Here is a 21,525-nt window from a genome sequence, read left to right as displayed (position 1 = left end):
GCTAGACTCAACAGTCACATGCTGGGAAAAAGACCTGTCTGTCTGCTGCTGATGTCACTCAACCACTTCCAGATGTGCACAGCCAAAACAGCAGGGTAAAGCAGGAAAAGTGTGTGTATGTGTGCTGTCTTGAGGCTTACACTCAGTTAAACTCTAAGCACGGGGGAGTGTTTTAGAATAGAAGCAATAATATTTTAGTGTGTGTGTGTCGTCACTCTCAAAGAGGGCTGGCCCGTGTAGCGGACTGACTCTTCACCTCAGCTCTGTTTTATATCTGCTCTCTGTTGAAGGAGACACAGGCCTGCCCAGACCTCATAAAGTTAGAAAATTTTAAATTTAGGGGCCTTAGAACTTTATAACTCAGTTAAGGCTGTTATTCCCATGATTCCACCTTCAAAGTCATCAGGACAATTAAAGGGTCTGCAAGGGGCTTCCATAGAAAAACACTGTCTTTATTGGAGTTTCCTGTCTGGGTCTGAGCTCAGGGATGCCTTGCAGCCACCGAGACTACAGCAGAAAACTCACCTGCTGGGGGAGACAGACAGACAGACAGAGAAAGAGAGAGAGAGAGATGGGAATCTGCCTTTGTAATTTCAAGACAAAACATTTACTCTGTCTACTGAGTAGACTATACAAAATGTATTATCAGAGCACTTTACTTGCATGATTGTGATGCATACTATATTCCCAAAGCAACAATGCACACAACAAAAGCTGTGACATAAAAATAAAAAGAGATGAAAATATTAATATTTTTTTAAAGTGCCAGTAATGGAAATAAACAAAGCAAGTCTCAGCAAGACATTAATGAGCATGTACAAACAGCAATAGCATTTTTTGTATGTTTCATTGCTTGATTTTATAAATATATAAAATGTCTGCTCTGATTGTCAGGGTTCCAGACAGAGGGTCATTAATGAAGGGGAACATAAAGCCCACACAAGAGAAAGAGACAAAAAAAAAAACATTAGGCGGAGTACAAAAGAAAACCACTGGCTTGAAATTTTATCTGTCATTTTTTGTGATTTAATTTACTTTTCGTGGCAGAAAATAAAAAGCCAGCACATCAAAATGTCAAAGCCAATTTTACAATTTATGGTGCGCCAATATTTTACAACCTTCTACACATGACATCACTGTTTATTTTTGTTTAAACATCGCCATCTACAGGTAAGTAGCCATAATGACACTCTTCATCAGATCACTGTCACTCTGACGGAGATATATTTTTATATACTATTACAGGCCTGAAAAAAGACAGTCTCCTTCATAACAACTTCCCTGACCTCCGAGTGACCCCTCCACATGGACCACCAGGTCCACCTGGACCCACCGGTCAGTGAATCCTAATTATTTATTTTTTTTGTTTACGGTATTTTTCACTATTGGACATTTATTCCATGGATGATTACTACGTTTAAACTAAACTAAGTTTTTAAAAGCCTGATTTGAAATGATTTTAGGCCAAATTCACATTGATATGTGATTATATGGAATATATAATTTAAGACATTTACGTATAAATATTTGCTACCTAAAAATACAGCCAAATTGTCATCAAATCTGCATAGATAACAGTTTTACTTTTCCACACACTGCTAAGTGCAACAGGATATTAAAAAATATCACACAACAAAAATGTCTCTGGACTCAAAGTTGCACTATTATTTGTGGCCTGTCTTAAATTACTTATTGTTTCAATGTGATTAAAAACAATGAATGTTATGTCACTTATGTAATGTAATGTAATTGTTATGTCACTGAATTTACAACTAGAATTTAACATTTCAGATGGTCATATATCCATAATTTCAAGACTATTTTATTGAGTTAGTCTTAATTATCAGTTATCCTTGTTTTATGTTAAAAGAGTTTTTACCACAGAAGTATCCACCTGTGTTATGAAGTATGGGGTATATTTGGACCCAAATGTGATATTTCAGTTAGGGTTGTCATGATACCAAAAGTCATCGATACCAATACCAGTAAAATTTCTCTGTACCAATTTCGGTACCATAGCAAAAACTGTTGGAACTATTTTACTATTTTATTTACTATTTACTATTTTATTAATAACTATAAGTAAACAATAGGTTTAAACAGCATGTAGCCTTCAAATGTTTATAAATAAACATTGTTTCTAAAGAGATCAAGTTAAAAATTTGTACTGCGGGTACTTCAGACATGCTGGTATCATCACATTTTTAAAATTTTAGTACCAACTTGGTACCCAAGCACTGGCACTTTTGACAACCCTAATTTCAATTGGCAACCCTACATTTTGACAACCCTAAATTCAACTTATGCTTGAAGTAGCCCTGAAACAATTTGATTTTGCCCAAATGGGCAGTTTTTTTAATCATCATTCTATCATTTCAGTATAACACTGGGCATCATAATGTTTTGTGTTGTTTCGAGCTGCATTTGCAAGGCAAATGCCTTGGTCAAATGAAATAAAATTAGATCATGACGGGATTTATTCAGATATGTTAATTCTCTCTTTTGTAGGTCCTCCAGGACCAATCGGACCCTCTGGACCACCAGGCCCTATGGGACAGTCTGTAGGTTTATGGTCGATAAGGAAATAACCCTTATTTGAATGTGTGTACTAATGTGTCATCTTTTTCTCATGTAATCAGGGAAAGCCAGGAGTTCCTGGTTTGCAAGGCCCGGTGGGTCCAAAGGGAGAACGAGGAGAAAGAGTGAGTGCACAACCTTAAACCTCCCCAGAATGCAACACTTTCTGTATATACTGTGCATTTCTCATCCTTAATGTAATTCCACAGGGACCTCTTGGATATCCAGGAGAGAGAGGATTCAAAGGAGAGACGGTAAGATGCCCACCTCCTACCTCATTGAAAAATAGCACTATAAGAGTAGTCCATTCGACTTGTCACAAGCCTTCTGAAGCCGTACAGTAACTTTGTGTAAGAAACAGGCTGAAATTTAGATCAATATTCACACTTTTTCTTCCTAGGGAGAGCCGGGACCTAAAGGAGAGCCAGGGGAGAAAGGTCTTCCGGTAAGACAAGCCATAGGAGCCCTGTTTGACACACATTCACTCCCGTTTATGCAAAACCTTTACAGGAGGGAGAGAAATGATCAGTCCCTGAGCTCATGAATGCAGGGAAAATGTCAGTCATGCACTTAAGAGCTGTTTAAATGCATTGATTTTTTAATGCAGCAATAATCTCTTTCCTTATGCCTGCTTATCGTTGTTCTAGAGCGATTTGAACGTAAGAGATTTTGACATTTGCTGTGACGTTTTTGTCGTTCCTGTTTTTAGGATTTCATTGCTCATCCTGCCGTTCATCTGTGTTTTAACATCAGCAATCACATTAAATCCATCAGTGGAATTTTCATCATGAAAAAGGAGAGCAGATTGTCTCTCTCATCCTGAATTTATGGAAAATTATCAGAAAAATAGGCAAAATTACACATGAATGGAAACTCCACTGAAAGGATTTGCTCCACAAATGCTGTTCATTGCTTACTTACAGTACTCACTGTTAGCACATTATATGTCTCGGTTTTGTGTGCACTGATATTGTTTCTATATGTTTTTGAATAAGAGGTTGCCCTTTATGACTGATTTGAGACGAGTTTTACAGTCTAAAGGGGGTTTAGGGGATTCTGATCCAGTCTCAGATTAGAATACAAGGGCATCTCTTCAGAATGTGCAATTATGTTGTTAATGTTGTGGATTTTGATTGGTTGGTGGTTGGGGCTGTCTTGAGTGTTTCCCCTGTCCTCTAAAGCTGATTCCTTTCCGTTACTGTCTCCATGGCTGCCTTTTACATACCCAACACACAGAGAAGTTAACTCTTTGCTTTGTGCTGTCACGACAGAGAGGAAACATTGAATTATTGATACATCTTTTGTGTGTATACCATTGCAAAATAATTAATCAGGGTTTAGCAACCAAACTGCTAGAAAGGGGGGTAAAAAAGTATTTGCACGGCTGAAAGATGTGTGTTGTGTATATGCTCCATTTTAGCATTTGCAGGGATTTGGTGTGTGGATGGACGTGTAGATCGATACAGCTATTGTTCATTGTCCCACAGTGCATTGCTGCATGTTCCCATCTCATTACTCTGCTTGTGATCTTGCTTTTTGCTTACACAACTAACATCTAACCATTCGATTTTGAGTTTAGCAGCATTGAGCGATTAATAGTCAAACAAACGTTCTGTTTAATTGCATTACGCTCTCACACTCAATCCATAGTGAAAGGCTTGCTATACTGAATAGTCTTAGTTCACATGTTGATGTATGGTTTTCCGCATGGCCTGCCGATCCCAGAAGATGTGGGCCATTTGTGTGTTATTAATCATAAGACAGATAATTCGATTAAATCCTGAAGATGCTGTATCTAGACTCCTTAGAGATGTATACATTATGTACAAAGACCATACAACTATCTGAAGATTAATCTCTTCACATTTATCATTGTGAGGCCTAGCACTCATATAGTACCGTGGGGAAAGATTCTGGACCATAGCCATACTTACATCTCTTAATGATTATGGTATTTTTTTCAAGAAATAATATTATATATTGTTTGCTGTTTTATTTGGCTAGATGAACTACCTCCTGCTCTCACAGGCACTAACTTTTACATAAGCCTTACATACATAACTCTTTCCTGACTTCATCAATAACACTGTTTTTCTAACATGTGCTTGAGCTTGGGACTGTTGGGTAGAATGTACGTTATGTGACCATTTTCTTTACACTGTTCAACAATTGCCTACCAAAGCCACATAACTAAGTATTTCAACAGATTTTTTTTTGTAAAATAGCACAAAGTTTATCTGTTAGATCAGATGTGCACGTGTAGTGATTCCATGTAGGGCTGGGTAAAAAATATTGATTTTCCGATTAATGTTTTAGTAATGTACATAAGATGGAAGGTTCTCTCTGTCCGTGTTTAATGCTCCACTTTTCAATGACGCAGTTATATTTTTGCTGAGTTGTTGACAGTATATGAAGCAATAAAAAGAAACATCTTTCTATTGAATTGACCTCATGTGAAAAACGTAAGGCTAGTTACGCACAACGTGACTAGTTGAACAAATAACAACAAGTGAACCCATTATATTGTGTGTGAATCACAATCTTTATGTTTAGTGAATCCAAAACATACAGTGTGACTAGCGTAGCCTGACTCCTATGAGACGGCTCTTTTTAGTGAATCAAAAACATACCACGTGAATGAATCAGATTTGGACCAAATCGGAAAAATTTGTATTGATACCCAACCTTAATTCCATGAACTTGAAGGTCAGACTTTTATATGTATTATGTGGAAATGATTTACTCTCATTGGACATCTGTATTTGATATTTCTTCAGTGTAAGCTAATGAAAGTGGCTTTGGTGTAAGAGCATCTTTTACCTTGAGATGAGCAGACTAAAGACTAAAGAAATGTGTGCATAGTCAACTGAGTACAAAAATGGTCCAGATGACTCCAATATTTCTTTAGTTTGAACAAAGCTGCTCACCTCATGTTTTTTTTTTTTTCAGTAACATAGTCTGAGTGTGCTGGGAATGTTAAATGCATGTTCAAATCTAAAACGATTGAACATTTGGTCTTGATTTGCTCTAAGGAGCCTTTGGCCTGGCCTGAAGAAAAAAAAGTGCATGCTCTTTTGTCAAGACTTATGGCATGGCCACAGAAGAAAAGAATGAAATAAGACAGGCAGAGCTAAATCTGATGTGTAGTTAACTGGAGTTTCGTAGTGAATGGAGCTGAGAACTTAACCCGCTAACTACGGTAATGGATTGAGATTAATGTAATTGATTAACAGAATGACTTTGCATCTTGGCGAGCGCTTTTGTTTGGCTTGTGCCCAATACCTTGACGGCTGTATCTATCTCCACAGGGGGATGGGATACACCAAATCCGCGAGGCCCTGAAGATCTTAGCCGAGAGGGTTTTAATCCTCGAGACTATGATCGGTATCCATGGTGAGTAAGAGGCCAGAAGTAGGTTTAGGTCCGTTTTAAAAGGACTTAGGACCAGGGGTCAGAGACTTCAGTGCATCTTTTACCCCACAACACTTTTGGAAAGCGAGCGAGGAGCAAAGTGTGGTGGAGGACAGGGGCCAAGTACTCCACCTGCCATCCATGAGCCCACCCCCCACCATTCTTTCAAAACTTTTGATTTTTGATAGGACTTTAATTTGAAGAAGTTCCAAGACTTGCAGGCTGACTTAGAGCTGCTGGCTCGCAGGGTGCAGCTGCTGGAGGCGATCATCTGGCCAGGTAATGCCCGCCTCCCCTCGTCTAGCAAGTCAATCTACTGCCATCTCCTGGCCAGTTAGAAGATCAGCTCACAGGAAGGATTGTTTGAATCCAAAAAAAGACATCCAGGGCCAGACTCCAGCAGTATTTCCCAGTTACTAGACCTCTCACTATGTTGATTTTCTGTATAATGCCACACAACCACTAGGTATTTATTAGATGCTTTCCCATCCTAGTGATTTTTACTATGGAGACAGACCCGTGCAACAGCCTGGATTCAGTGCCTCTTTCAAGCATGCAGTGTGATGATGAGAACCGCAGTAAAACACCAGTTCATGAACCACCCCTTCTGAAGTTTGAACCAACATCCTTTGAATTACTAGTACAAAATTGTAACCACTTTAGCTGATTGGAGACCCATCATTACCCACCAAAACACAGTAAAACCACAGGGCTCCAGACTCAAAAATGACTAGGTTGAAATTGGTTCCTAAATAGACTTCTTATTTGTTAAATTAAGGATTGCTTGATAAAGGTTGTTGTTCACTTTCACTGCTCTGTGCTGATTAAAGGATGTTTATAGTATATAGATGATCACTCCTGCTATTAATTTTTCAATAGTTTTAATTTATATAAACCAGGGTGTTTTTTAGTTGTATGTAGTATAAATTATTTCTGATTTGATGCTGTCATTCTAGTGATCATGACTGTATTTGTGCCATATATTTGTGCATTTTGTAAGAATATTTTGTTGTTTTAAAAAAATTTCCCTTACAGTTGATCCAAAGCATGTGATAATATTTTTTAAAGTATATTAGAATTATTTTTAGAATACATTTCTTAATTTTACAAAAAAAGGTTTTAAGTTTCCTTTACAATTGATTAAGACTTACTAATGGAACTTACTGTGCTAAACAATAAGAAGTAATATTTAAAAATATTTTATTATATAATATATATACAAGTATTATATAAGTATTGTGTATATATATATATATATATATATATATATATATATATATTTAATGCTCAAACACTATAAAGAAGTAATTCTTTTACACATCTTCTCAAAGATGTTTTCGTGACTATCGCTAATAGTTACTAGACTTTAATTTATTGTAACAATTATTTTTTGCAACAGTCTGGAGTCCTGTTGCCACCTTTCTTCATCTTGATATGGTATAACCGTGAACTCCATAACATACTGTATGCCACCTCTCTTAGAATGAACTGAATCATCTAACTATTATTAGTCAGTTTTCTGACACCAGCCACATTAAAAAGTATTTAGAGTAACAGATTAGAACTTAGCAGCGTTAACTCTCTCTTCCTTCAACAGAACCAGATGTAGGGTCAGGAGATGGCCTCTTTGGCACACCATCTCCAGACGTCTACCGGATTAAGAGGGCAAGAATGTCATCTTTGCGGGTCAACTCTCCCTTAATCACTGCTGAGACCAAGGTTCGAGGGAAGTAGTCTGCATACTCCAAAGAGTGAAGCCATTGTTTCCATCTCGATTCCATTATCCGTAAATCAGCTGAACTGGCAACAAGTCCCCTGAAACACATGCATATTACATATCACAGATCCAACCGCTTTGGAATATTCCAGTTAATCCAGAACCCTCAGGGAAGACCAAATGGTGCTGTATAAATTAACCACCTCTAATGGGACTCCAGAGGTTCCTAGCACCTCTCCTCTGGCAAATTATTGTTGTTTGCTGTCATGTTGTGTCACTCTTATGACATAACCAAATGAACACAATCAGTCTCAGAAGGAATTTCTCAACTTTTTGTTTGATGCTCGTTTCACATGAAAAAATAAACATGTTTTAGAACACGATATAGAGAAACAGTATTGGTGCTTGTATAATTGTGGGCAAGAAGGGTACAAAACCTGATGGCATATATGATGGAGAAGATGAAGGTTTTATGGAGAGCGTCAAACCATATTATTCGTTTTTCCAGCTGCTGTTAGGACCTCATAGTAACTTCAGCAAATGTACTGTATGAGGAAAATGCACATAACGATTCTGCTATTCAGCCAAACACCACACTTTCCCCAATGATAAAAACTGATTTCATATTCTGTTCCTTGGATTAAATGCACTATGTAGATAGAGAATCACCTTGATTTTCAAAGAGAAAGGAGAATTGAAGGACATAAATGTTTATAAACTTTAATAGACAATTCAGTTTTAAGAGAAAATGGCTTTGGGTTTCCTCTTCCTTTTGAAATGGATTAAAGCTGTAACTAGATTTGAATTGGTGAAAACAAATGTTTATAAAATCTTTTGTTAAAACATGCCTGTGAGGAGCATGAGTTTAAGTGGTTCTGAATTTCAATTTTAGGATTCTCCTCTAGTTCAAGACAATTATTAAGTAATCATAAAATAAAAAAAAGTGCAACTGTATGAGCTAGAGGACCATGAACTAATTAAGATCTAACTGGAGCACAAGGGGAAGTGGGGAAACTACTCATTTAACTTGAATTCTGTTTTTGTGTTTCATGCATGTCTTTCCATCACAGTTACATGCACATGCATAGGACTGGTTTCCTTCCTCAATACTTTTTCATGTCTTTGTATTCCTATATAAATATTGTTGTATTAATTATTTATAGATGATTATTAGCAATTGATGTTTTCCTTATTCTGTATACCAATTCATGTAACGTCACCTGTATTTTTCCATTTCTAGCCTTGTTGTGTGAATTTGTCTTACCAATTGGTGTTAAAACGAAATAAACTGTTGTGTTTCTTTTTTAGACAATCCATGTTTTTTTAATTTTTTTATCAATACTGAATACTTCCTGAAAGTTTGGAAATATTTTAATAAAGAATACTCTGTAGCCAAAAAAACTTGACTAAAATAGGACTTAAATACTGACATATGCACATGACTCTCCTGGCCTGACAATCTAATAATGTGGATTTAATGACACCGTGTCCGTGGAGAAGTTTGGAACGTCCATGTCTCATCCACTGGGATATATTGAGAGTATGTGTTTCCATTACTTAACTTAAATCATAAAAGCTGCCAACACCATAATATAAATAATACATTTTCCAAACCACCCATAATCCACTGGATTTTTTTCCTGCACACCCAAAAGTCATGAAGTAGTAAATACAAAGTAACAGTTCACCGTGAAGATTGATGCTTTGCTTAAGTAATGGAATTACACTAGGGCAGTGCTATAGGACAGCTTCAATTTGAAACAGTATCCCTGAGCTATGACGATGATGATGATGACTTCTTCCCTTTAGAAATGACCACAGCCTCCTCCCCAATCTGATCATCAATTAGCAGAGAGATCGCTCCATCCAACTGCCCTGTAGCGGCCAGAGCCACAACAGCTTTCTCTGTGGGGAAGCCCATCTTCTCCAGCTGTTGCAACCTGAAAGTACAGAAGACCAGATGCATAGCATGAACTTAAAGGGTTATTTCACCCAAAAATGAAAGTTCTGTCATTTATTACTCACCCTCATGCCGTTCCACACCTGTAAGACCTTTGTTAATCTTCAGAACACAAATTAAGATATTTTAGTTGAAATCCGATGGCTGAGTGAGGCCTCCATAGGAAGCAAAAACACTTCCTCTCTCCAGATCCATAAAGCTACTAAAAACATATTTAAATCGGTTCATGTGAGTACAGTGGTTCAATATTAATATTATAAAGCGATGAGAATATTTTTGGTGCACCAAAAAAAACAAAATAACGACTTATTTAGTGATGGCCGATTTCAAAACACTGCTTCATGAAGCATCGGAGCACAAATGAACCAGTGTATTGAATCTGCTGTTCGGATCGCCAAAGTGATTTCAGCTGTTGACAGTTTGACACTCGATCTGAATCATGATACAATACACTGATTCATTTGTGCTCCGATGCTTCCTGAAGCAGTGTTTTGAAATCGGCCATCACTAAATAAGTCGTTATTTAGTTTTTTTGGCGCACAAAAAATATTCTCGTCGCTTTATAATATTAATATTGAACCACTGTACTCACATGAACTGATTTAAATACGTTTTTAGTACCTTTATGGATCTTGAGAGAGGAAGTGTCATTGCTCCCTATGCAGGCCTCACGGAGCCATCGGATTTGGACTAAAATATCTTAATTTGTGTTCCGAAGATTAATGAAGGCCTTACGGGTGTGGAACGGCATGAGGGTAAGTAATAAATGACAGAATTATCATTTTTGGTTGAACTAACCCTTTAAGCATTTAGATATCACTATAGATGAAGAAACACCTATTTACACCATGAACTAACCGTAATGAGGAGACTGAGGACTTGGGTACTTCCACTTTGTCCGCTGCGCCCTCAGGTGCGTCGTGGAGTGATGCTAATATCCCCGCTCTCAGCATCTGCTCCTCTAACAACTGTGAATCTGTTGCCAGCAAAGGCTCGTGATGCCACTCTGACACAGAATGCTGCCATGCCGAATGATCTTCCAACTGGGACCTACTGGTTGAAGGCTCTGGTCTATTACAGAATAATAATAGATCTTATTAATTCTTCTAGTTACATGACATGATTTAAAGGGATAGTTCACCCAAAAATGTAAATTCTGTCATCATTTACTCCCCCTCAAGTTGTTCCAAACATGTATACATTTTTGTTCTACTGAACACAAAGGAAGATATTTGGAAGAATGTTTGTAACCAAGCAGATCTCACTCACCCCACTTTTTTTTTCTTCTTTTTTTTTTTTTGAAAAATACTATGGTAGTCAATGGGGGGCGTGATCTGCTTGGTTACAAACATTCTTCCAAATATCTTCCTTTGAGTTCCGCAGAACAAAGAAATTTATTCAGGTTTGGAACAACTTGAGGGGGAGTAAATGATGACAGAATTTTCATTTTTGGGTGAACTATCCCTTTAAGTAAAAACAAATGGGAAATATTAGCAGAAAGTTCTCATAACCTTATTGAGGTGTTGTGGTAAACTGGCAAGTGTGGATGAGAGGTAACAGGGATGTAGGCCCATTTTGGCAAGCAGGCACATGCACCCAGTCTCTCTATCTGCTCCAGCATTTCAATAAACTCATTATTGTCTGTATAATTTATTAAGGGCAAAAATGTATAAAGACCACAAAATTATATCAGTGTAAAGCATTAGTTCTAAACCAGGAGGCCTCTGCAAACATGCAAGGGGGCTGCAGGATGACTAAAATTATTTAATGAATGGATTAATATTACTATATTAAAATAATGTAACTCTAATCTCAATGAAAAAGATAAAAAACATATAATTATGTATATATAACTTTTACTGAAGCTAATTCTTGAAGCATCTGGAGTCAAAAAATTAATTGCTAGTATTATTGATATATTAAATGAATAATTCACCAAAAATGAAAATTCTGTCATCATTTACTCAACCTCATGTTGTTCCAAACCTGTATGACTTTCTTCTGTTGAACACAAAAGAAGATAAGTTGAAGAATTTGGTAACTAAACAGTTTTGGTTTCAGTTCCCATTGAATTCTGCTATATTGTCAAAAAATACAATGGAAGTCAATGGGAACCAAAACTTGGTCATAAACTATATATTCTTCAAAATGAATGACATGGAATGACATGAGGGTGAATAAATGATGACATTTTTCATTTTTGGGTGGACTAAATTCTGTTAATAAAAAAAGTTTGAAAACATGCAGCTTTGTCATAATACAGCAGAAATACTGGAAATATCTTATATCAGAAATAGCCTATATTGGGGAGGCCTTTGAATATTGTTTTGGACATCAGGAGTCTTTGAGACAAAAGGGATGAGGACAAAACTGGTTTAAAGGATACAGTTGAGCCCCAGGCAAATGGCATAGAAATGCAGCAGGCCTGGAGCACTGGGAAGCAGAAAGATGTCGAGGAGCAAGACGAGCCAAGGCAAGAACCAGACAGGAACAAAGCGCAGGACCCTTTTCTGCTTCACCTGCCGACACTGAGCTGTGAGCAGGGCAAGGTGGGTTGCTGAGTATCCACTAACCCTGCTGGCTTCATCCCCGGTAACAAAGAGAAATAGGGCATAAATAGGTGGAAGGAGCACACTGGAGATAAAGGAGAGAGCTAGGAAGACAAAAGTGCCCCATCTCCTCTCCTGACAGGGTCCGACCCACAGCAGCAGGGTGATGTTGTAGAGAAATGAGGCCAACTCCTCATTACTGAAGACGTAAAAGATAAAATCTGCAATGAACAAGAAACATTGGGAACTGAACACCTACAATATAAATCACAGTCTTATACATTGGTGTATTGCTTACCATAAAATCCAGGAAATTCCCCGCCTGGTCCTAAACTTAGACTGGCATGAATACCACAGAGCCAAGTCGACAAAATTAATATGACTATTAAAAATGTTCCACTACAATATCCTGGCCGGTTTGATCCAAACCACATCCATGTCGAAAAAAGATGATCAAGCATTGTAAACTGAAAAACGCATTAACGTTACCTGATGGGTTGCTATCATTACAAATATCGATCTAGATGTTTGCTTATGGCAGGTGGTATCATGTTTTCATGTTTCCAGTTGCACTTCACTGCCAGTTTACGACGCTAGCACCTTGAGGTCTGTTTTACAAATACTTCAACGAAACAGTGTACCTATTACGAGGTGCACAAAAATCTTTTTTTTTTTTTTAAATAATTGTTAAATTATAAACACATAAAACCAAACTACACCAATACCAATGTCATTTGCCAACCCTTTTATTTTGACAGCGAATAACTTCCTCTTTCGGACAAGCGCATTTGTGGGAGTCTGCGAATATGTTTTGTAAAACGTTTTGAGGGATTCATATTTGTGGAATAATATGTTGTTAAATATATTTTATATAGTTTAATAATGGATTGACTTAATTGTAAAGATAATCAGGCAAACAGTATGTTAAAAATTACAAATAGAGATTTATACGTGCCACCCTCTACAATCGGTGTGTTGGTACGTTCCATATTGCTTTCACGCACGCGCACATATTGCGCATGCACAGTTGTCTACACCGCATACTGTTCTCCGACGGAAAGATGGCGTCAGTCACGAGTAAGTGGTTTTTCCTCGTTTTTTGTTTTTAATTTTTAGTCTTTCAGTACTTTGTAACTGATAGAAATACTTTCAGCTTAAGTAAATGTTAGATAATGTTACGAATTTTGGGATTTTGTTTGAATAACTAACAGTTATCGACCATGCGGCCTAAAGTTTGTTTTTTTGGGTCAAGGCGGTCGTTTGAAGCTAACGGGTTGAAAACGCGTCTTGACCGGTTTTTAAACTTAGTTTGTTGTATAACAAGAGCCTACATTCAATATAACGGCAAAAATGTTTCAATATGTCTTGTTCTTTAACATTCTTAAATGCAGAGCTCGTCGTGTCGTTTGTTGTAAACAGTAGCAGGCGTGGTTTAAAAACAGCGGGATTGAGAGCGCAGCCAACATGGCGAACATAATGTTTATTTTCCTTTTTTCATTATTACTTTTCTTTGGGATTCAGAATAAAATGACATCAGAAACTTAGTTTCTTGTAAGTCTTGTCGACGAAAAATAGCATTAAAAACAATTTGTTAAAATATAACGCGTAAACGTTCAAATGAATGGTTTTCTTAAATTTACAACGTTTTCGTTTTCTAAACTAAAATGTTAATGTGAATCAATGTCACGGATCCCTGTTTCTTGCAAAATATATTAATACGTAACGTTAGTATTAAAACAGCCAAGCCTATTGTTGATATAAGCTTTGTTCCAAAATTAATGGCTGGAATTCCGCAGGGGCGGTACTTCCTTGTGTGTGTTGTAATGTTTGCTCAAGCCGTGCACGCGTCTCCCGTCGTTATTGGACTATAATAAAACGCTAGATGTGCAGTCAGTAAGCATTTTTATTCTCCTAATGTTATGCAGCTGTAACCGTGTTTGCAGGACGTCTAACCTTTCTGGTCATTTATTTCCCTCTAGATTATAGCAGTTACAGCCAGGCTGGTGCACAGCAGTCGTAAGTTGTTCTTAATTAATATACTGTATTCGTTATTTAAATAAATAAATCAATCAATAATGCACATGTTGTACGCAGGTATGGCTCATACACTGCCCCTCCTTCTCAGAGCTATGGACAGACTGCACAGGTAAGCCTAAACTGCCCAAACTTTCAGTAGTTCAAATAGTGGAGCAGTGGGCTTGCAATGCCAAATTTCCCCACACGTGTGCTTGTTTGACAATTTAGCAATTCTGGTTTTCACATCTAAGTGTTTTGTGTAAAAGAGAAAAAATACAGTGGCGTATAATTAAGCAAATGTTTCTTTTGCAGCAGGGCTATTCTCAGCAGGATTACGGCTCATATACTCAACCTGCTGCTGCACCTGAGTCCACCTACAGTCAGGCAGCGCCCTCTGCTGGAGCGTATGCACAACAGCCGTATGGATCCTCATATGGACAAGCAGCAGCAACAACAGCGGCGGCGGCGGCAGCAGCGCCAGGTCTGCAGGCAGAGTTTATTCACTATTTTATATTTGCCTGTTAGTGAGTGATTGGAGCATAACTGCACAATTTTCATTGTATTTTATAGTATTAAGTGAGTTGTTTAATTTTCAAAGAAATGCAGAGATCAGCAAGCTTCATGAGGAAATTTGCAAGGAATGCAAAGTTTCTTAGTTATATACAGTAAAAAGGATCTGAAGTCAGTTTATTCCAGTATATTGGTATATCAAAAACAAAAGAATTGAAAATGTGTGGTGACATTAATTTATGCCTGGAAATTCCTGCTTTGTAAGTGCACATTGTCATGCTGTTTGTTCAGGTGCACATAGAAAATGATTCTCATAACTAATGTTAAATCATTATTCTTTTTCAGCTGCATATGGAACCGCAACGCCAGGCTCTTATAATCAGCCTGCGCAGAGTTATGGGGCCAGCAGCTACACCAGCTCCACTGCGGCCCCTGCCACCCAGGCCTCCTATGGCTCCCAGCCCGGATACTCGGCCCAGCCGGCCTATTCTGGCTACAACCAGCAGGCTGCTGCCTCCGCTCCTCAGAGGTAACTGGACCATCTCCTAGAGCAGCACATCAACAGGATGCTATTATGGAGCTTCCTGCAGTAATTCCATATGCTGTTCCTACCTCATGATGCTTGAATTTGAATGCAGTTCCCATGCAGATACCCTGTTTCGTTCTGTAGAGAAAGAAAGATCAAGGAGTCTATTGAAAGGGATCGTTTTCCCTAAAATAAAAATTAAGTCATCATTTATTTACCCTGGTGTTGTTTTAATGCAGTATGCCCTGCTTTCTTTTTCTGACCATAAATGGTGAAATTTATATGGCGGTGAATACAGGCCAGCGTTAAGTTTTAAAGAAAATGCAAAAGGATCGCAGAATGATTTCATGCGAAACGCAACAAAAGTATATCATAATATAATTGTCCTCAATTAAGTTAGATATGAGTTTGCTGCAGAGGTCTCCTATACAGACTCCCATAAGTATTTATTTAATATGAGAAACGTTTATCAGTGAAAACATTTGTGGTTCTCAATATTTTTTGGAAACTGTTGATCTTTTGAATGAATAGTAATTTCCATAGAATAGCATTTTAATTTATTATTTTTGTGGGGAAAAAAGTATAAGTACTGTCACTGAATGCTAGTGTGTACATGTTTTTCAAATGTTTGTGATCACATTAATTTTTGCCCTGCAGCTATAGTGCAAGCAGCCAGCCTGCCTACAACCAAGGTGCCTATTCCCAGCCTGGAGGTTATTCTCAGCCTCAGGGTGGGTACCAGGCTCAGCAGCCAGGATATGGGCAGCAGCAGAGCAGCTATGGACAGCCACCTCAGCAAGGCCCACCTGCTGCCTACCCCCCTCAGGGGAACAGCGCATACGCACAGGCTCAGTACGGCCAACAGAGTGCGTCACAGAATGATTACAGCCAGCAAAGTGCTTACAGTAAGGGTCCATTTTACTGTTGTGCCATTTTACTATGTTTTTATTCATTGACAGTTCCTCAGATTAAGTTAATTGGCCTGATACTTAGTGTGTGATCTCTCACATAGACAGTTACAGCCAGGGTGGCGTGAGTGGAGGCTACCCAGGATCACAGCAGCGGGGTGGATACCCGGGAGATGCAGGCAGAGATGGTTATGGTCCTCGGGGGCGTGGGGGTATGGGCCGCGGTGGCATGGGGTAAGTTTAGACTTTCTTTATGTAACTAACTGTTCATTGCTTTTCACAGAGTGAAATCACTTGCTGCAATGCAGGGTTTGTATTTGCAGGCATCTAAGAAGAGTGGAGTTCATCCAACCATTATTTGATGTGTAGAGGTTTTTATGATGCCACAAGGATATTCTTGCAGGGATGTTTTATTTTGGTCTCACATGTTGCAGTAGTTACTCTTACGGTTATATTTTTAAGGATGGGTCATTTAATGCATTTATACTTATTTTAAGACTGAGGGATTTTTTTTTTTGTTTTGTTTTTTTTCTTCTCCCCTCATGAAGCTCAGTTTACTGTTGTTTGCCTTTTCTTTACGCACGGTTATTTCAAGTGTGGCAGTCTATCAAAGATTTGAGGTTTTGTTTGGTTGCAAGGTCTTTTGTTACACTTGAATTTCTTGCAGCAAGTCATGCTGCCTACTAAATTTACATTTTGGTTTTAACAGGCTGTATGAGGATCTTTGCTGTTGAGTTTATAAGGGGAAAGTAACAAAATGGCAAACGCATCAAGTCTTAAAGAAATGGGTAGTTAACCGTGGATTTTTATCAAAGCAGACAGTGGCACACGATTATGGGTTTTTATGTTTTGTCCTTATTTACTGGGTTTTAATTTCTAAATGGAACTTCTGTATTGACAGTATGCAATGAAAGTAACCATGTTTCAAAAGGGTCCGTGTAAACGGTTGTTTCAGCGTTGGATGGCTTTTTTTTTTTTTTAATGGTTGGAGTAACCTTAAACATAAGTTTTGGATATTTAATGGACACATACAATGATATTCTTTTGTAACCAGAGGGAAGAATTTTATTATACATAAACAGTTCTTCAAGTACGTCTCGGTGTTGGTGGGTTTTTTTTTTGTTGTTTTTTTTCCTTTTTTACACCCACCCTCCAAAAAAGGAATCTTAAAAAAAAAAAAAAAAAAAGGAAAATCAACACTTATTTCTGTTCCAATTGAATTGATGTTTCAAGGGATGGTGAGCATGCAATTATACACATTTCTGATATTTAAATTTATACATTTTCATGTACTTAAATATTTTTGCATTTCTGAACTGTTTTCTCATTTCAAAGGTCTTGTTTTAACATTCTTTGTCACATTTATACGCTGCAGGTGTCAGAGATCGATGTAAGAACAGCAGTACTTATTCTTTAAGTACCTTTTTCCATTTCAAAGGCGACAGCTCAAAGAACCATGGGGAACTTTCTTGATTTAGGAGTTTTTGTTTAGCAAATCTTTACGTATATTTTTATTTTTTTTTTTTTCAGTATATTTGAGATTGTTCTTTTCATACTTTTATCACCCTTTGTAAACCATTTGTCATTAGTACTAATATATTTTTGAATGTAAATTTTTTTTATTTTTTTTTTTTATATAAATAGTTCAGTTTATAGGTTAAATTTTGGTGGAAATGGCTAAAGGGATTTTTTTTTTTTTTTCTTCCTCCCCAGCTAACAGGATTGCTATATTTAAAATTTGCCTCAATCATTTTGCATTGGTTGCACCCTAAAACAGAGCTAACTTTATAATTCTTCACATTTACAAAATTTAAAAGGTTTACAAAATGCAATGTATTTCTGGTTGTGTGTGGATATTGTTTTATATTATTGTAACCAAACTGTTAAATACCATTGAAAAATATTACAGATGTCATGATGCCCCATCAGTTAGTAAAATACTGTACATTACATGAGGCCTTTGCTAAGTTAGAGGGAGATATTGTGTTCATTTCCTACTCAAGTCCTATGGTTGGAGACTAAAAGGAATATCGCCTTCATATCTTCATGTTTAGCATCGCTGGAGACAGAGGGGGCTTCAATAAGCCTGGTGGTAAGTTCCTAAAGCGTATTCCATTGGCTAGTCCACTCGAGTTAATGTAGAGGCCATTCACGCCTATGTGTCCTTAAAAGCTTCCATTTGGTGTGCCACTTTTTTCTTTTTTCTTTTACCAAAAAACAAGTGTGTCCTGATGGTTTATATTTGGTGTATATATTTGGATTTCTTCAAAAGTTGAGACGTGTCCTTTGACAGAAGCGTCTTTTTTTTTTTTTTTTTTTTTTTTTTTTTTTTTTTTTTTAAATTCTGCATTTTATTCCATTTCATTCTGAGAATCTGTTGTGGTCAAGGGTAATCCTGGAAATGGTCACATCTTCTCAATGTATTTAATACTGCTGGCAATTTTTTGGTCTTGACAGGTTGTCAGGTTTGCTTTAAGCTTTGATATTGTGTAATAGCATTTCTTCTTTTTTTTTTTTTTTCTTTGATCCATCGGATCCCAGGAGCAATGAGAGGTGGAATGGATCGTGACATGGGTGTGTTGTAAACCTTTCACTTTGTTTTTCTTTAATTTGTACATGACCTTTAAACTAAATTCTTGAAATAAATTAACTTTTATTCAGCAAGGATGCATTAAATTTATCAAAAGTAACAGTAAAGACTGCTATTAAAAAAAGCAGTTCTTTTGAACTTTTTCCGGAGAATCCTGAAGAGAAAATTAAGCAGCACATCAGTATAGACTGATTTCTGAAGGATCGTGTGACTAAAAACTGTCAAATGAATAAATAGAAGTTGTTTTTAATTGTACTTGTAATTTCACAATATTAATCTTTTACTGTATTTTTGATAAAAGAAATGCAGCCTTGGTGAGCATAAGACTTCTTTAAAAAACAAACTGATCTACTACCACATTGAATGATGTTATAAAAACAAGTTGTTGGTGTTAAATCTGATTCTCTCCCACAAACGCACAGGGCATCCAGGAGAGCAGGACTCGGAGAACAGCACCATCTATATCACAGGCCTCACTGAGAATGCCACTCTACCAGAGATGGCAGACTTTTTCAAGCACTGTGGACCGATACGGGTAAGCAGTTAAATATATGGATAGTTTACTCTGAAAAACAATTAGTCTTTGTCAAATAAATTGTCGCAATGCCTGGTCGAATGGTTTTCAAGCTTTTGAAGTCCTTTTTGACAAAGTGTTTCTCTCTCATAGATAAATCGGCGTCTAAACCAACCAGCCATAAACATCTACACAGATAAAGATTCTGGCAAACCAAAGGGAGATGCCACACTGTCCTATGAAGAACCTGCGATCGCCAAAGCTGCTGTTGAATACTTTGATGGTTGGCCTTTCTAATTATTTTTGGATAACTCTCCTTAATCTTATTGTATGAACTCATACAAGCCTTTTTCAGATTATCACCATTACCTCTGTATGTTTGTTGACATTTAATCTGCCAGTTCCACTCAATCTCTTCACATTTTTCTGCTTTTCAAACATTTTAACACTTTCCTGCTCTTATGTCAGGTAAGGAATTCCAGGGCCGGAGGTTAAAGGTCTCTATGGCTCGCCGGAAGCCCATGATCGGGGGTATGAGAGGAGGAATGCCAATGAGAGGTGGCCCTGGGATGGACCGTGGAGGTATAACATTTCTTGTTTATAAATCAAGGTATCAGGTACCCTTAAAGTGGAATGTTCTTCTATACTATGAATTTGTTTTTTGTGCCTAAAGGTATGGGAAGAGGAGGAGAGAGAGGTGGTTTCCCCTCTCGTGGTGGCCCTCGGGGTGGAATGGGCTGGAATGGTCCTCCAGGAGGCAATGTGCAGAAGAGAGCTGGAGACTGGGAATGTCCCAATCCGTGAGTATTGCGCAACTTTAAGCAACCAAACTGATGCATCTAATTTGCAATACATGGAACCTCCTGATTAAGTATAAAACAATGTCAATGTGTATGTTTCTGACTTTCTTGCCAATCTCAAATATCATTACAGTGGATGTGGCAATCAGAACTTCTCCTGGAGAATGGAGTGTAACCAATGTAAAGCTCCAAAACCCGAAGGCCTCGGGGCTCCTCCCTTTCCTGCTGCAGGTACACGCAGATTAACAGTTTTTCCTCGTCAGATGTTATTTGTGATTTCTACAGGTGTCCTTGACTGAAATTTGTTGATGTGTAACAAACATGATTTGTTTAACCTGTAAGGTGATCGTGGCAGAGGAGGAATGAGGGGCGGCAGGGGAATGGATCGTGGTGGACCAGGGGGCATGCGTGGAGGCTGGGGAGGAGATCGTGGAGGCTTCAGAGGAGGCCGTGGTGGAATGGACAGGGGTGGATTCAGAGGAGGTAGCAGGGGTGGTCCTCCCATGGACAGAGGGGGCAGGAGAGGCATGGGACCACCAGGCAAGATGGATATGAGGTGAGCGTCACTTACTGTGAGTATAGCAGGACAAGTGTGAAGTGCTTTAGTCCCTGTGATGCTTCATATACTTTATATACAGACCTCTTCTTTTGTTCTTTCAACAGGGATCACCGTCAGGAGCGCAGAGACAGACCCTACTAAGTTAATGCATCAAGCATAGAGGAAAGATTTTTAAAAGTCCTTTTTATTTATGATTCCATATTTATATATGGCTATCTTTTTGCTTTTGCTTTTTTAATTTCAGTGCCACACTGTGGTTTTAGTTAAACCTTTTGGTTGCTTTTTTTTTTTTTTTTTTTTTGTATGCTATAATGGCTCCCCCCACCTTTTAAGATACTCAGTTACCCTGTAGTCACCTTTTTTTGGTGATATCTGTCTTACATGTCTCTCTATGTAACTATGTACTTTGAACAGTTTTTTAAAAATAAACTTTTCCACCTCCAGTTGTTTTGAATATATATATATATATATATTTTTTTTTTTCATATTGTGGTTTGTGTATAAAAATGCCAGCAATTAAACATCTTTATGCTTGCCATCTATTCATGTTTTTATATTTAGTTAATGAGATTAATTGCATCTTTCTTCATACTTGAAGCTCTAAAGGTGTCTAAAAGAACGTTTCATAGCATACACCACTGGATTTAACAGATATACGTTATGTAACGAAGTAATAATACTTCGTTACAGTACTTAAAGGTCCCGTTTTTCGTGGTTTTTTGAAGCTTTGATTGTGTTTATAGTGTGCAATATAACATGTGTTCATGTTTCGCGTGTAAAAAAAACAGTATTTTTCACATAATTTACTTATCTGTATACCGCTGTTTCCACTGTCATAAAAACGGGCTGATGACTTCCTTGTTCTATGAAGTCCCTCCTTCAGAAATA

The 21,525-nt window shown here is 37.6% G+C and overlaps 3 protein-coding genes across 10 annotated transcripts in view; 2 read left to right on the top strand and 1 right to left on the bottom strand.

Annotated features, from left to right (window-relative positions):
- The window catches only part of emid1 (EMI domain containing 1), a 74,583-nt gene extending 65,566 nt beyond the window's left edge, over positions 1-9,017 (top strand). Inside the window, exons 10-18 of one of the 6 annotated variants that reach the window (XR_007184525.1) lie at positions 1,246-1,335; positions 2,509-2,561; positions 2,640-2,702; positions 2,787-2,831; positions 2,978-3,022; positions 3,225-3,236; positions 5,886-5,970; positions 6,177-6,267; positions 7,586-7,604. Coding sequence is in view for 3 of the 6 variants with exons in the window: in XM_048187512.1 (XP_048043469.1) it covers positions 1,246-1,335; positions 2,509-2,561; positions 2,640-2,702; positions 2,787-2,831; positions 2,978-3,022; positions 3,225-3,236; positions 5,886-5,970; positions 7,586-7,722 (530 nt within the window). In the remaining 3 variants the exon portion in view is untranslated. Of the gene's footprint in view, positions 1-1,245; positions 1,336-2,508; positions 2,562-2,639; positions 2,703-2,786; positions 2,832-2,977; positions 3,023-3,224; positions 6,268-7,585 lie in introns of all 6 variants that reach the window. The other 5 variants (XR_007184526.1, XM_048187512.1, XR_007184524.1 and 2 more) reach the window with 5 other exon arrangements.
- Positions 9,018-9,054: 37 nt separating this feature from the next.
- Positions 9,055-12,992, bottom strand: rhbdd3 (rhomboid domain containing 3). The gene is made up of 5 exons (XM_048187515.1): positions 12,513-12,992; positions 12,052-12,435; positions 11,177-11,306; positions 10,524-10,736; positions 9,055-9,645 (listed from the first exon to the last, which is right to left on the bottom strand). The coding sequence occupies exons 1-5, from the start codon at positions 12,673-12,675 to the stop codon at positions 9,480-9,482; spliced, it is 1,056 nt and encodes a 351-aa protein (XP_048043472.1). The 5' UTR covers positions 12,676-12,992; the 3' UTR covers positions 9,055-9,479.
- Positions 12,993-13,275: 283 nt separating this feature from the next.
- ewsr1b (EWS RNA-binding protein 1b) lies at positions 13,276-21,080 on the top strand. Of its 3 annotated transcripts, none has more exons than XM_048187510.1 (16): positions 13,276-13,291; positions 14,194-14,230; positions 14,309-14,360; positions 14,546-14,711; positions 15,086-15,269; positions 15,924-16,171; positions 16,279-16,408; positions 18,229-18,266; positions 18,716-18,748; positions 19,187-19,299; positions 19,432-19,561; positions 19,747-19,860; positions 19,952-20,078; positions 20,212-20,309; positions 20,421-20,634; positions 20,742-21,080. In XM_048187510.1, exons 1-16 carry the CDS (start codon positions 13,276-13,278, stop codon positions 20,776-20,778), a joined length of 1,737 nt encoding a protein of 578 aa, XP_048043467.1. In that variant the 3' UTR covers positions 20,779-21,080. The 3 variants fall into 3 exon arrangements, with proteins under 3 accessions (XP_048043467.1, XP_048043466.1, XP_048043468.1); XM_048187509.1 differs by having other exon boundaries at positions 14,543-14,711; XM_048187511.1 differs by having other exon boundaries at positions 14,543-14,711; positions 20,421-20,650; positions 20,742-20,883.
- Positions 21,081-21,525: the final 445 nt, after the last annotated feature.

Source organism: Megalobrama amblycephala, linkage group LG4, assembly GCF_018812025.1.
Source record: "Megalobrama amblycephala isolate DHTTF-2021 linkage group LG4, ASM1881202v1, whole genome shotgun sequence".
Classification (NCBI taxonomy): Eukaryota; Metazoa; Chordata; class Actinopteri; order Cypriniformes; family Xenocyprididae; genus Megalobrama; species Megalobrama amblycephala.
Note: the sequence above shows the minus strand (reverse complement) of the source record. Positions and strands in the feature narration are given on the sequence as shown.

Coding starts and splice junctions, on each gene's coding strand:
- rhbdd3 (XM_048187515.1), bottom strand. CDS start 12,675: ATGCTTGATCATCTTTTTTCGACATGGATGTGGTTTGGATCAAACCGG. Junction 11,307..12,051: donor CATTTGCCTGGGGCTCAACT/GTATCCTTTAAA, acceptor TAAATTATACAG/ACAATAATGAGTTTATTGAA. Junction 10,737..11,176: donor TACCACAACACCTCAATAAG/GTTATGAGAACT, acceptor ATTCTGTAATAG/ACCAGAGCCTTCAACCAGTA.
- ewsr1b (XM_048187509.1), top strand. Junction 16,172..16,278: donor CAGCCAGCAAAGTGCTTACA/GTAAGGGTCCAT, acceptor TCTCTCACATAG/ACAGTTACAGCCAGGGTGGC. Junction 16,409..18,228: donor ATGGGCCGCGGTGGCATGGG/GTAAGTTTAGAC, acceptor CTTCATGTTTAG/CATCGCTGGAGACAGAGGGG.